At 34.5% G+C, this 12474-nt stretch overlaps 2 protein-coding genes across 2 annotated transcripts; one reads left to right on the top strand and one right to left on the bottom strand.

Moving 5' to 3' along the window:
- The first annotated feature begins 490 nt into the window (after positions 1 to 490).
- On the top strand, positions 491 to 5131 carry LOC133035162 (cell wall protein IFF6-like). The gene is made up of 6 exons (XM_061110994.1): positions 491 to 582; positions 801 to 949; positions 4025 to 4148; positions 4323 to 4524; positions 4807 to 4835; positions 4939 to 5131. Exons 1-6 carry the CDS (start codon positions 491 to 493, stop codon positions 5129 to 5131), a joined length of 789 nt encoding a protein of 262 aa, XP_060966977.1.
- Positions 5132 to 9952: 4821 nt separating this feature from the next.
- On the bottom strand, positions 9953 to 12058 carry LOC115706801 (7-deoxyloganetic acid glucosyl transferase-like). The gene is made up of 2 exons (XM_030629629.2): positions 11275 to 12058; positions 9953 to 11203 (listed from the first exon to the last, which is right to left on the bottom strand). Exons 1-2 carry the CDS (start codon positions 11807 to 11809, stop codon positions 10257 to 10259), a joined length of 1482 nt encoding a protein of 493 aa, XP_030485489.2. The 5' UTR covers positions 11810 to 12058; the 3' UTR covers positions 9953 to 10256.
- Positions 12059 to 12474: the final 416 nt, after the last annotated feature.

Genomic DNA, 12474 nt, shown 5'->3' on the forward strand with positions numbered 1-12474 from the left:
GAGAGAAAGAGATCCAGGTTCATATCTTGATCATGTTCTGCTACAGAATGGAATCAAGGGCTAGAGATCTGAATGGAAGGAGTCATTATACTCCACTGCACCCAATGTAAGGTTTCCTAAACTTTATATGTGTTTATTTCATTGTATTAGAATTCATATTAGGATGTTAATGAAACATACATGGTAGTAAATCTAGATCCTGGTAAAATATTTCAAACAGAGGGGGATGGGAATGGGAATTGGAGTGGGAATGGGAATGGGAATGGGCCAGGGAATGGGAATGGGAATGGGAATGTGAATAGCAATTAGAATGGGAACGGGAATGGGAATAGAAATGAGAATGGGCTAGGGAATGGGAATGGGAATGGAAATGTGAATGGGAATGGGAATGGGAATAGGAATAGGAATGGGAACGGGAATAGGAATGGGAATGGGCTGGGGAATGGGAATGGGAATAGGAATGGGTCGGGGAATGGGAATGGGAATGGGAATGGGGATGGGAATGGGAATGGGATTGGGAATGGGGATGGGAATGGGAATTGGAATGGGAATGGGCCAGGTTATGGGAATGGGAATGGGAATGTGAATGGCAATGAGAATGGGAATGGGAATGGGAATAGAAATTGGAATGGGCTAGGGAATGGGAATGGGAATGGGAATAGGAATGGAAATGTGAATGGGAATGGGAATGGGAATGGAAATAGGAATGGGAATAGGAATGCGAATGTAAATGGGAAGGGGAATGGGAATGGGAAAAGGAATAGGAATGGGAATGGGCTGGGGAATGGGAATGGGAATAGGAGTGGGCCGGGGAATGGGAATGGGATTGCGAAGGGAATGGGAATGGCAATGGGAATGGAGATGGGGATGGGAATGGGAATGGGAAAGGGAATGGGAATGGGAATAAGAATGGGAATTGGAATGGGAATGGGAATGGGAGAGAGAATGCGTCGAGGAATAGGAATGGAAATGGGAATTGGGGTTTGGGGTTTGGGGTTTAGGGTTTGGGGTTTAGGTTTAGGGTTTAGGGTTTAGGGTTGTTGTTGGGGTTGGGGTTTGGGGGTTAGATGTTAGGGTTTTGGGTAGGGTTGGGGTAGGGGTAGGGGTAGGGGTAGGGGTTTGAGATCAAGGGTTCAGGGGTTAGGGTTTAGGGTTTAGGGTTTAGAGGAATGGGAATGAGAATTGAATAAAATAAAATTTAAAATGCATAAAAAGGTTGATAAAAATCATTAAATTTTTTCTCATGTTACGTGATAATTGTTGTTCCTTCCATTTCGAAATAGAATATTCATTCCACCAAAATGGTGGAAAGGGCATTCTATTTGGATTACATTCTATGACTTTAAAAAGAAACTAAACAAAAGAATGGAATGAAAATTATTTCTTTTCCATTCCATTTCATTACCTCTAACAAAATGCCACCTAAGGGTCTGTGTTCAGGGTGTTGGGTTTAGGGTTTAGGGTTTGGGGTTTGGGTTTTGGCGTTTAGGATTTAGGGTTTAGTATTTACGGTTTAAGGGTTTGAGGGTTTAGGGGTTTAGGATTTAGGATTTAGGGTTTAGTGTTTTGCGGTTTAAGGGTTTGAGGGTTTAGGGGTTTTGGGTTTAGGGTTTAGGGTTCAGGGTTCAAGGAATGGGAATAGGAATGAAAATAATATAAAATTTTAAATGCATAAATTATTGATAAAAATCATTAAATGTTTTCTCTTGTTAGTCTGGAATGGTATTTCCTTCTATTATACCTGAAATCCGACTGGCACGATAGAGGATGACGCGTGTTAACCTTAGAGAATACGTATCAACGAATGTAATGGCGTATATATATTTACTCTAAGACTTGAATATGAAGATTGGTTTCGCGTTAAATTTTCTTAAAATGGCCCCCTAATTCAAAAATTGAAAATATTCTTCTTTACAGGGTAAATTTCAACAAGTTATTTCTTTACTCTTACACTCGTTAGTGTTCTGTTATAATCTGACCCTACACATCTCAAAAATTGTGAAATTTTACGAGGAAGAAGCCAAGAATGTTGTGCATCAATTTTCTGATGGACACGTTGCGATATAAACTTATTTTCATGCACTAATGATAATTTTAATCAAAAGTGAAAATCACACATTTCAGATAGTGGTACCCCTTTGTGAAATGTGGCCCGGAGCCATCGGAGAATATTTTTCGCCACTACTGACAAGAATTTGTACTACTAAGACATGAATATGAAGATTGGATTCGAGTTAAATTTTGTTAAAATAGCCCCCTAATTAAAAAAATTTAAATTATTCTTCTTTTCAAGGTATATTTTAACAAGTTTTTTCCATCATCTTACACTTGTTAGTGTTCTGCGAAAATCTCACCCTACACATCTCGAAAAATCGTGAAACTTTTCAAGGACAAAACAAAGACTGTTGTGCATCACTTTTCTATTGCACACTTTGAGATATAAACTAGTTTCATGCACTAACAATCATTTTAATCGAAATATTTTTCTCCACTAGTCACAATGAATTCTAACTACTAAGACATGAATATGAAAATTGGATTCGCGTTAAATTTGGTTAAAATGGCCCCTTAATTTAAAAATTTTAAATATTCTTCTTTTTATGGTGAATTTTAACAAGTTTTTTCGTTACTCTTACACTCGTTAGTGTTCTGCTAAAATCTCACCTTACAAATCTCGAAAAATCATATAATTTTACAAGGATGAAGCCAAGACCGTTGTGCATCACTTTTCTATGGGACACGTTGAGAGATAAAGTAGTTTTCATGAACTAACAATCATTTTATTCAAAATAGGGAAAATCTCACATTTTTTATAGTGGTACCCCTTTGTGAAATGTGGCCTAGACCCATCTCGAAATATATTTTGCCACTAGTCACAATGAATTCGTACTGCTAAGTCATGAATATAAAGATTGGATTCGCATTAAATTTTGTTAAAATATCCCCCTAATTAAAAAAAATTGAATATATCCTTCTTTTAAAAGGTTTTCTTTACTCTTGCACTCGTTAGTTTTCTCTTAAAATCTCACCCTACACATCTCAAAAAATCATGAAATTTCACAAGCACGAAGCCAAGACCATAGTGCATCACTTTTCTGTTAGTTATATTAAGAGAAAAAGTAGTTTTCAAGCAGTAATAATCATTCTAAATGAAATAGTTAAAATTTTACATTTCTAATTGTGGTACCCCTTTGTGAAATGTGGCCCAAACCCATCTCGAAATATTTTTCCCCCCTAGTCACAATGAATTCGTACTACTAACACGTGAATATGAAGATTGGTTTAAAGTTAAATTTTGTTAAAATGACTCCTATTTCAAAAATTGAAATATTATTTTGTTTAGGATAAATTTCAACAAGTTTTTTCCTTCCTCTTACAGTCGTTAGTGTTCTTTCAAAATCTCACCCTAGACATCTTAAAAAATTGTGAAATTTCCTAGGGACGAAGCCAAGACCGTTGTCAATAAATTTTCTATTGGGGGTCTGGGTTTGGGGTTTGGGGTTTGAGGTTTTGGATTCAAGGTTTGAGGGATTTGGGTTTAGGATTTGGGGTTTGTGGTTTGGGGTTTTTTGGGTTTAGGGGTTTGGGGTTAAGTTGTTTTACATTAGGTGTTTGGGGTTTGGGTTTGGGTTTGGGGTTTTGAGTTTGGGGTTTTGGGTTTTTATGTTTGGGATTTAGGGTTCTGGGGTTTGGTGTTTAGTGTCTTTGGCTTTTGGGTTTTTTGGGCTTGAGGTTTAGGGTTTGGGGTTTTATGACTAGGGTCTAGAGTTTAGGATCTTGGACCTAGTATTTGGGGTATGAGGTTTTAAGAATGGGGTTTGGTGTTTGGGTTTTAGGGTATGGGGTTTTAGGGTTTGGGTTTGGGGTTTGGGATTTGGGGTATGGTGTTTTTGTGTTTGGGGTCTTAAGGTTTGCTATTTTTTGGATTACGGTTTAGGTTTCGGGTTTGATGTTTGGGATTTTTAGGTTTTACAGTTTAGGGGTTTTGGGGTTTGGGGTTTGGGGTTTGGGATTTGGGTTTTAGGGTTTAGGGTTTCAGGTTCTGCAATATTGGCGTTTGGGGTTTTGGGGTTTGGGAATCATTATGGGAATGGGTTGGGGAATGGAAATGGGAATAGGAATGGAAATTGGAATGGGAATGGGCATGGGTCAGGGAATGGGAATGGGAATGGGGATTGGGAATGGGAATAGGAATGGGAATGGGAATCGGAATGAGAATGGAAATGGGAATGGGTCGGGGAATGGGAATTGGAATAGGTTGGAAATGGAAATGGGAATGGGCTAGGGAATTAGAATGGGAATGGGAATGCGAATGCAAATAGGAAAAGGAATGGGAATGGCAATGCTAATGGGAATGGGATTGAGAATTGGGATGGGAATCAGAATTGGAATGGGAATGGGAATGGGCCAGGGAATGGGAATGGGAATGTGAATAGCAATGAGAATGGGAATTGGAATGGGAATAGAAATGGGAATGGGCTAGGGAATGGGAATGGGAATGGGAATCGGAATGGGAATAGAAATGTGAATGGGAATGGAATGGGAATGGGAATTGGAATGGGAATAGGAATGCGAATGGAAATGGGAATAAGAATGGGAATGGGAATAGGAATGGGAATCGACTGGGGAATGGGAATGGGAATAGGAGTGGGTCGGGGAATGGGAATGCAAAGGGAATGGGAATGGGAATGGGCCAAGGAATGGGAATGGGGATGGGAATGGGAATGGGAATGGGAATGGCAATGGGCCAATGTATGGGAATGGGAATGTGAATAGCAATGAGAATGGGAATGTGAATGGGAATAGAAATTGGAATGGGCTAGGGAATGGGAATGGTAATGGGAATGGGAATGGAAATGTTAATGGGAATGGGAATGGGAATAGGAATGGGAATAGGAATGCGAATGCAAATCGGAATGGGAATGGGAATTGGAATAGGAATGGGAATGGGAATGGGAATATGAGTGGGCTGGGGAATGGGAATGGGAATGTGAAGGGAATGGGAATTGGAATGGCAATGGCAATGGGAATGGAGATGGGGATGGGAATGGGAATGGGAATGGAAATTGGAATGGGAATGGGAGTGGGAATGCATCGAGGAATAGGAATGGGAATTGGAATTGGGGTTTAGGCTTTGGGGTTTAGGGTTTGGGTGTTGGGGTTTAGGTTTAGGGTTTAGGGTTGTTGTTGGGGTTGGGGTTTGGGGGTTAGAGATTAGGGTTTGGGGTAGGGTAGGGGTAGGGGTTTGGGATCAGGGGTTCAGGGGTTCAGGGTTCAGGGTTTAGGGTTTAGGGGAATGAGAATGAGAATTGAATAAAATAAAATTTAAAATGCATAAAAAATTTGATAAAAATCATTAAATTTTTTCTCATGTTACATGATATTTGTTGTTCCTTCCATTTCGAAATAGAATATTCATTCCACCAAAATGGTGGAAAGGGCATTCTATTTGGATTACATTCCAAGACTGTAAAAAGATACTAAACAAAAGAATGGAATGAAAATTATTTCTATCCATTCCATTTCATTAACTTTAATAAAATGCCACCTAAGGGTCTGTGTTCAGGGGTTAGGGTTTAGGGTGTTGGGGTTAGGGTTTGGGGTTCGGGTTTTGGCGTTTAGGATTTAGGGTTTAGTGTTTTACGGTTTAAGGGTTTGAGGGTTTAGGGGTTTAGGGGTTTTGGGTTTAGGGTTCAGTGTTCAGTGTTCAGGGAATGGGAATAGGAATGAAAATAATATAATATTTAAAATGCATAAATTATTGATAAAAAAATCATTAAATGTTTTCTCATGTTAGTCTGGAATGGTATTTTGCTTCTATTATACCTGAAATCCGACTGGCACTGTAAAGGATGACGCGTGTTAACCTTAGATAATACGTATCAACGAATGTAATGGTAGATATTAATTTGTACTCTAAGACTTGAATATGAAGATTGGTTTCGCGTTAAATTTTGTTAAAATGGCCCCTAATTCAAAAATTGAAAATATTCTTCTATACCGGGTAAATTTCAACAAGTTCTTTCTTTACTCTTACACTCGTTAGTGTTCTGTTAAAATCTCACCCTACACATCTCAAAAATTATGAAATTTTACGAGGAAGAAGCCCAGAATGTTGTGCATCAATTTTCTGATGGACACGTTGCGATATAAAAGTAGTTTTCATTCACTAACAATAAGTTTTATCGAAATAGTGAAAATCACACAATTCTGATAATGGTACCCCTTTGTGAAATTATCCCGGACCCATCGTAAAATATTTTTTGCCACTAGTCATAAGAATTTGTACTACTAAGACATGAATATGAAGATTGGGTTCGAGTTAAATTTCGTTAAAATGGCCCCCTAATTAAAAAAAATTGAAATTATTCTTCTTTTATGATTTTTATTGCATTTTTGTCTCTTTAATTTGTTTTGTTTCTTTTTTTTTTCTCTTTGATTTTAATTTCTGATTCTATTTGTTATATTTGATGCATATTGTATGCTTAAATCAACTCTAGTTTTTGAGCAAGCAAATAAAAAATTATATACCAAAATAAAGAATAAAGTTAGAAATTTAGTTATTATATTTATATAAAATTTATATGTTCGAAACTAGTTTTTTAATTTAGTATCGTTTGTAAAAGTTTAGTTATTAGACATTCCCTTTTAATGAAATAATTAGTTTTCTTAATATTGATGAAACTGGTTTTTAAAGTTAGTATCGTTTTTAAAATATTTTTTTTATTATTATCTTGTTGATAAAACTATTTTTTTTTTCTTTTAATAAAATTATTAGTTTTTTTTAATGTTGATGAGACTGATTTTTAAAGTTTGTATTATTTTTAAATTATAATTTTTTAGATTGTTTTATTTTTCAAGATGATGTTGATGAAATTGGTTTTTTTTCTACTTCTTTTAATGAAATAATTAGTTTTTAACCAAAAAACAAAATCAGTAATTTAAATAAAAAAACAGGTTCAATTTCTAAAAAAAAACAGCATCGACAATTGAGATCATTTTTTATTTATTTAGTGTTTTTTTTAAAAAAAAAAAAAAAAGAAAAGAAACACAAATTTAAAGTTTTTTATGGCATTCCTCATGACTTTTTTTCATATTTGTAAGTTTTTCTAAAATATACTAAATTTAATGAAATTAAGTATTTATGCCATATCTATCAAAATTTATCTTCATTTTCTAATATTTTTGTAAATACATGGTCTTTATATTCATTAATTATGGGATTATTTCACAAAAACATAAAAACAACAAAAAAATACAAAAATACGATTTTACAGAATTTTAAATATTTTTACGATTTTTTTATTTTATTTACATAAAATACGGTCTTTTATGTTAAAATCTTGTTTATTTGTTGTTAATTTTTTGTTATCTGTATGTTATTTTTTGTTGTTATTTTGATGTTATTTTCATGTTACTTTTATGTAGTTTTCTTGTTGATTTTATGTTGTTTTCGTGTTATTTTTTGGAAAACCGTTAAAATTTAAAAAAAAACATTCATTGAACGTAAAAATGTATATATTTTACAAAAAATGGTGCCTTATGTAATTATTCCATTAATTAATCACTTTGTGGACTTCTACAGGGAGTTAGGGTTATGGGCTCATTCAAAACAAAAGGCATAGCCTTCATTCATACATTGATAAGGTCTCAAAGAACATTATCCAAGCCCAAAGAATTGATTCAAAATAGGAACGTGGACCATTATCCACTTCTCCTAATGCAATTCTTTCGGCAGTCGAAAAACGCCCAGAAGCCACCACGTGTCCCAACTTTATACCACCTGACCTCTCATCAACCCCTCAATCAAATTAATGCAAAAAGAAAGTGGTCCATGTCTCACCATTTCATCAGTTTTTTTGTGCCATTTATCTCACTAATCACAAGTTTACTATACAATATTTAGAATCAAAATAAATTAATAGAGAAATGTAACGGAATAAATAAAAAATAATCGGAATCAATATTTGTAATATGTTGTTTACTAAAACTTTTTGGAGATGGAATAGTTGTGATTTATCTTGTTTACTTTATTAAGAAAAGTAATCGGAATGCTTAAATTGACTAAATTGCTCTTTTGAGTTAAACTATATTATATGTTAGTTATTTTGTAAGATATATTTCAAATGACAAAATTATCATTATCTATTTAATATTATAAAATAAAATAAAATTAATAAAAATCCGTTACCCTTAATGACATTCCTTACAAAATTGGTGGGAGAAGTTCTCCCTTTCTTTTCTCCCTTATTTAATCAAGTTATCCCTTTTCTAATTTTAATAATGTAAGTAAACAAAAGTAAGGAAATGATTACATTACCATTGATTCTCATTACTTATTAGTAAACATGCCAAAAATGATACACGAAAATACCATATTTGAGGAGCAAATTTGCACTATAAAAAGGAACCAAATACAATGAAAAAAATAATCAGTTTTTTAGAGTAGTAAAATTATACTCTCTTTATTATTTTCTTATTTCTCTCTTAGTTTTACTTATTTTACGAGATAAAAATGAGTGAGCTATTTTAGAAATATTGGTGAGGTTAGAGTGTAGCTATTGTATTTTTTATTCTTAATATTTATATTGATTCTTTTGTGCTTCATTTCCATATCTCATTTATGAAATTGTTCTTCATCTTCTAATCTTTCTTCCGAAGTTAATAGTATCTTTTATATAAGTCCATTCATGATTTTCTTGTGTAAGTTAGGCTATTAATATTTTAGTATATTAATTATATTTTATGTCGTTCATTGCATTCTGCCAATAGTGGTATTTTGTCGATTTATGATATATATATAATATGATATGTTGTCAAGTTAGAGGTGAAATTTAATTTATGCAAGATTAATTAATTAGTGCTTTTATTATATACATCTTCCAGTTGTAATTAATGGCGTAAAATTGCAATTGTGTTTTGAATTAATATCGGTATTAGAATAAGATTTTAATAACTACATTTCTACCTTACCAAACTCTTTATCTGATCAACTTTATCATCTCATCATTTTTATTATTTTTAGTTCATTCACATTTATATTATTTTTTATTTATATTAATTTTTAGGGGTAATTTACCTCCCTGTGGATACGATATAGCCCATTTACTACTGCGGCCGCAGTGTAACTAATTGGACGACATCAGGTAATTTGGTAGCTAAGGAGCTCTTTATGCCTTAGCAACTGACAAAGCAGGGAGCTTATTACGTGAAATGTGCTCTACTGGTAGGAGGTGGAGCAATGTTCTCATTTGGTTAGAGGTGCAATGTGTCAATGTGCTCTACTGGTAGGAGGTGCAATGTGCCAATATGTTCCACTAGTAGGTGGTGCAATGTGCTCCCTTGATAGCACTTCCATATCTAGAATAAAAATTCATGCATAATTATCATAAATTTTTTTGAGGAATAACCCTTGTTTTTCCTTTTGTTAAGAGAGAGGGATGAACAATAATTAACGCCATTAAGAAAAGAAAACAATAATTAACATAAACAATGTTCATCAACCATTATTAAAAAAGAAAAAAATGGAAGGCATACCATAATATAAGTTAAGGAATAGCCATTAAAATGAAGGATTCAATCAATTCTTTTTTGAATCCAATCCAATCCAATCAGTAATTGAATTTGAAAAATCCTCATCCAATCCAATCCAATTAGACCTCAAAATTCAATTCAATCTATTCCAATTACTAATTTGATTAATTTTTTTGATTGAATATCTAATTACACACCTAAATTTTAATATTTAACTTTAAAATATAAAGAAAAATACTAAAAACTAAGCATCACCTTTTATTTAAGTTTGATACTTCATAAATATATTTTCTTTACAAGTGTAATGTAGTCAAAAGTTTTAAATAATGAAAACAATCACATTTCTAAGTTATCAAATAGAACAAAGCATCATGAAAATAAATACACAAAACAACCAAATCTTACAAATTCAACACACTCACACAAAAAAATATAATAAAAATATATCATATTTTTTAATATTTTTTACTATATAAATAATTTTTTAAGATATATAAATGTAATTGCAGTGGATCGATTTTTCATTGGATTTTGATATTAACATCTAATAACCCATCCAATCTAATTAGAATCCAACTTTTAGCATCTAATCCAATGCAATTATAATTGAATATCCAACTTTTTAAAATTGAATTGGATACATTGGGTTAGATTGGATTGGATAATGCCTACCCCTAAATTTAGAATAAAATATCAAATAAAACTAGATACATCAATTAGAGCTAATTAATACTCATTGCCGGTTGCTGGACGGACCTTATGTCCTCTATCAATTGATCCAAATTACAGTAAGATGACCCACCTTCATCTATACTTATTTTTGCCAACCTAGCCATTTCAGCCGTACATCTCTGAAACTCCTCTCTTTTCTCAACCATTAGATCATTCACCATCTTTGCCACAATTTCCCTATCACATTTATGACCCTTCATGTCCATCCCAACTTTCCAAACTTCACCCACGTATCTACTATTTATCGTTTGATCAATAGCATTAGGCCAACAAATCATTGGCACCTCCGCCACAATACTTTCCAAAGTCGAATTCCACCCGCTGTGGGTCAAAAACCCACCCACTGACGGATGAGCCAGCACCTCTTCTTGCGGTGCCCACCCAACCAAACACCCTCTCTCCTTAGTGGCGGCCACCAACTCTGGCGGGATTTCACCGTCTTCTCCGGCCACCATGTCTTGCCGCATCACCCACAAGAACCGCTTGTTGCTATTCACCAGACCGTGCCAAAACTCCATTAGGGTATGTCTCGTCATAACAGTAAGACTTCCAAAGCTGATATAAATGACTGACTTTAAAGGCTGAGAATCAAGCCAAGCAATGCAGCTTCTGTCCTCTTCGAAAATACTTTTCGAAGATCGAGTAGTTGACAGCAACCTTTTGGTTAGTTTATGTTTGAGAAGGGCATGGAGCGGTCCAATGGTGTAGGTTTTGGGGCACTGAGTTCTTATGTGATTGAGTATGGGTCCTTCTAGATCCTCAAATGTGTTGAGTATGAGGGCATGGGCTCGAGCACTCTGTCTTGTTACTTCAACAATTCGATGAAGTTGGGGGTCCTCTACATCTCTAATTTGAGCAAAACTAGGTAGATCTCGACATCTTAGAATGGTTTCCATTCCAGGTACTCTCGTTATGATCCTATCCATATCCTCATCTCCTAATAATATAAAACCGTAAACAACAAAACCAAAAATATTAAAAACGAAAATAATATATTTAACTAAGTACCTCTGATTGGAAGCTCGCCGGCTTTTATGATATCAGGAATAGCAAAGAAAATCCAAAAGCAGCAAGCACTGATGGTACGAAAATGAATGACTGGAATATTGAGTTCGTCTCCTATTTCATTTGCAAGACCACCAAATATTCCATCGGCCATAATACAAGTAACGTAAGGGCTTCTATCTGAACCCAATACACCACCACTAAGCAACATATCTTTCAAAATTGGTTTTGTCGTCTTCAACATGGAATTAAGCACCCGAAGAATACTCTGTTCACCTGAACGAGGTTCATCTTTAGGCAAACCGTCAGGTATTGTTCGGAAGAGGAAACCAGAGTAGGCTGCATACTTGGCTTGTATGTGAGCTCGTTGTTGGAGTTGACCCTGGACATGATCGGTGTTGAGGAACGTTACGTCGATGTCGGCCATGGCTAGAAGCTCAGCCAAATGAAGCATGGCGTTTATATGTCCCTGAGCGGGTAACGGGAAGAAGAGAACTCGAGGAGGAAAGTTTGGCTTTCTATCTGTTTGGTGCTCCATATTAGTTCTGGAAAGATGCAGTCAAGTTGTGAATTGTGATTAGTCCTATCAAATTATATATTACAAAATATCCCTAACCTTTACAAAGCAAGGATGGTGCTACACACAATAATACATAATAGCAATGTGCTCTATTTTAAGGTAGGGACTTATAGTCACTCTGTTGCAGTAGATTGTGAGTTCACCTCTTACAATAGGTTGCTTAACCGACATGTTCAAATTACTGTATCAAGAGAAATAATTTTTTATCAAGTGCTTTTATTTATATAATTGACATTTGGCCTATAATGTATTGGGGTTTCTCTTACGTTATTATATGTATTAATAATTGCAACCATAGCCATTATTTTGCAGGCCCGCAGTCTACAAAGTCTACACTACTTTTGCTACCTACCATGGAAATTTTCTGCTACGAAGTTAATATCTGAGTAGTGGAGCCAGTTGCTTTTATTTTGCTGTAGCACATTTGCTGCAACACGTGTTGTTTCAATTTATGAAATCAGACACCGAATAATCCATTCTGAAAAAAGTAAATTAAGTGATTCACTACAAGAAAAAACATTTACGATAACACTGGAAAAATGTAATTAAATGTATTTTATAACATTTTAGCAACTGTTAAGACAGCCCATGTAATTAAAAGTATTGACATTTAATTACATTTT

Source organism: Cannabis sativa, chromosome 1, assembly GCF_029168945.1.
Source record: "Cannabis sativa cultivar Pink pepper isolate KNU-18-1 chromosome 1, ASM2916894v1, whole genome shotgun sequence".
NCBI lineage: Eukaryota > Viridiplantae > Streptophyta > Magnoliopsida > Rosales > Cannabaceae > Cannabis > Cannabis sativa.

What these genes read in the sequence shown, in the direction of transcription:
- LOC133035162 (XM_061110994.1), top strand. Translation starts at nt 491, where the DNA reads ATGGGGATGGGAATGGGAATGGGATTGGGAATGGGGATGGGAATGGGA. An exon ending in GGGAATGGGAGAGAGAATGC is followed by an intron (nt 950 to 4,024) that starts GTCGAGGAATAG and finishes TTTGGGTTTTAG; the next exon opens with GGTTTAGGGTTTCAGGTTCT. An exon ending in ATCGGAATGGGAATAGAAAT is followed by an intron (nt 4,525 to 4,806) that starts GTGAATGGGAAT and finishes GAATGGGAATAG; the next exon opens with AAATTGGAATGGGCTAGGGA.
- LOC115706801 (XM_030629629.2), bottom strand. Translation starts at nt 11,809, where the DNA reads ATGGAGCACCAAACAGATAGAAAGCCAAACTTTCCTCCTCGAGTTCTC. An exon ending in CGGCGAGCTTCCAATCAGAG is followed by an intron (nt 11,204 to 11,274) that starts GTACTTAGTTAA and finishes TTATATTATTAG; the next exon opens with GAGATGAGGATATGGATAGG.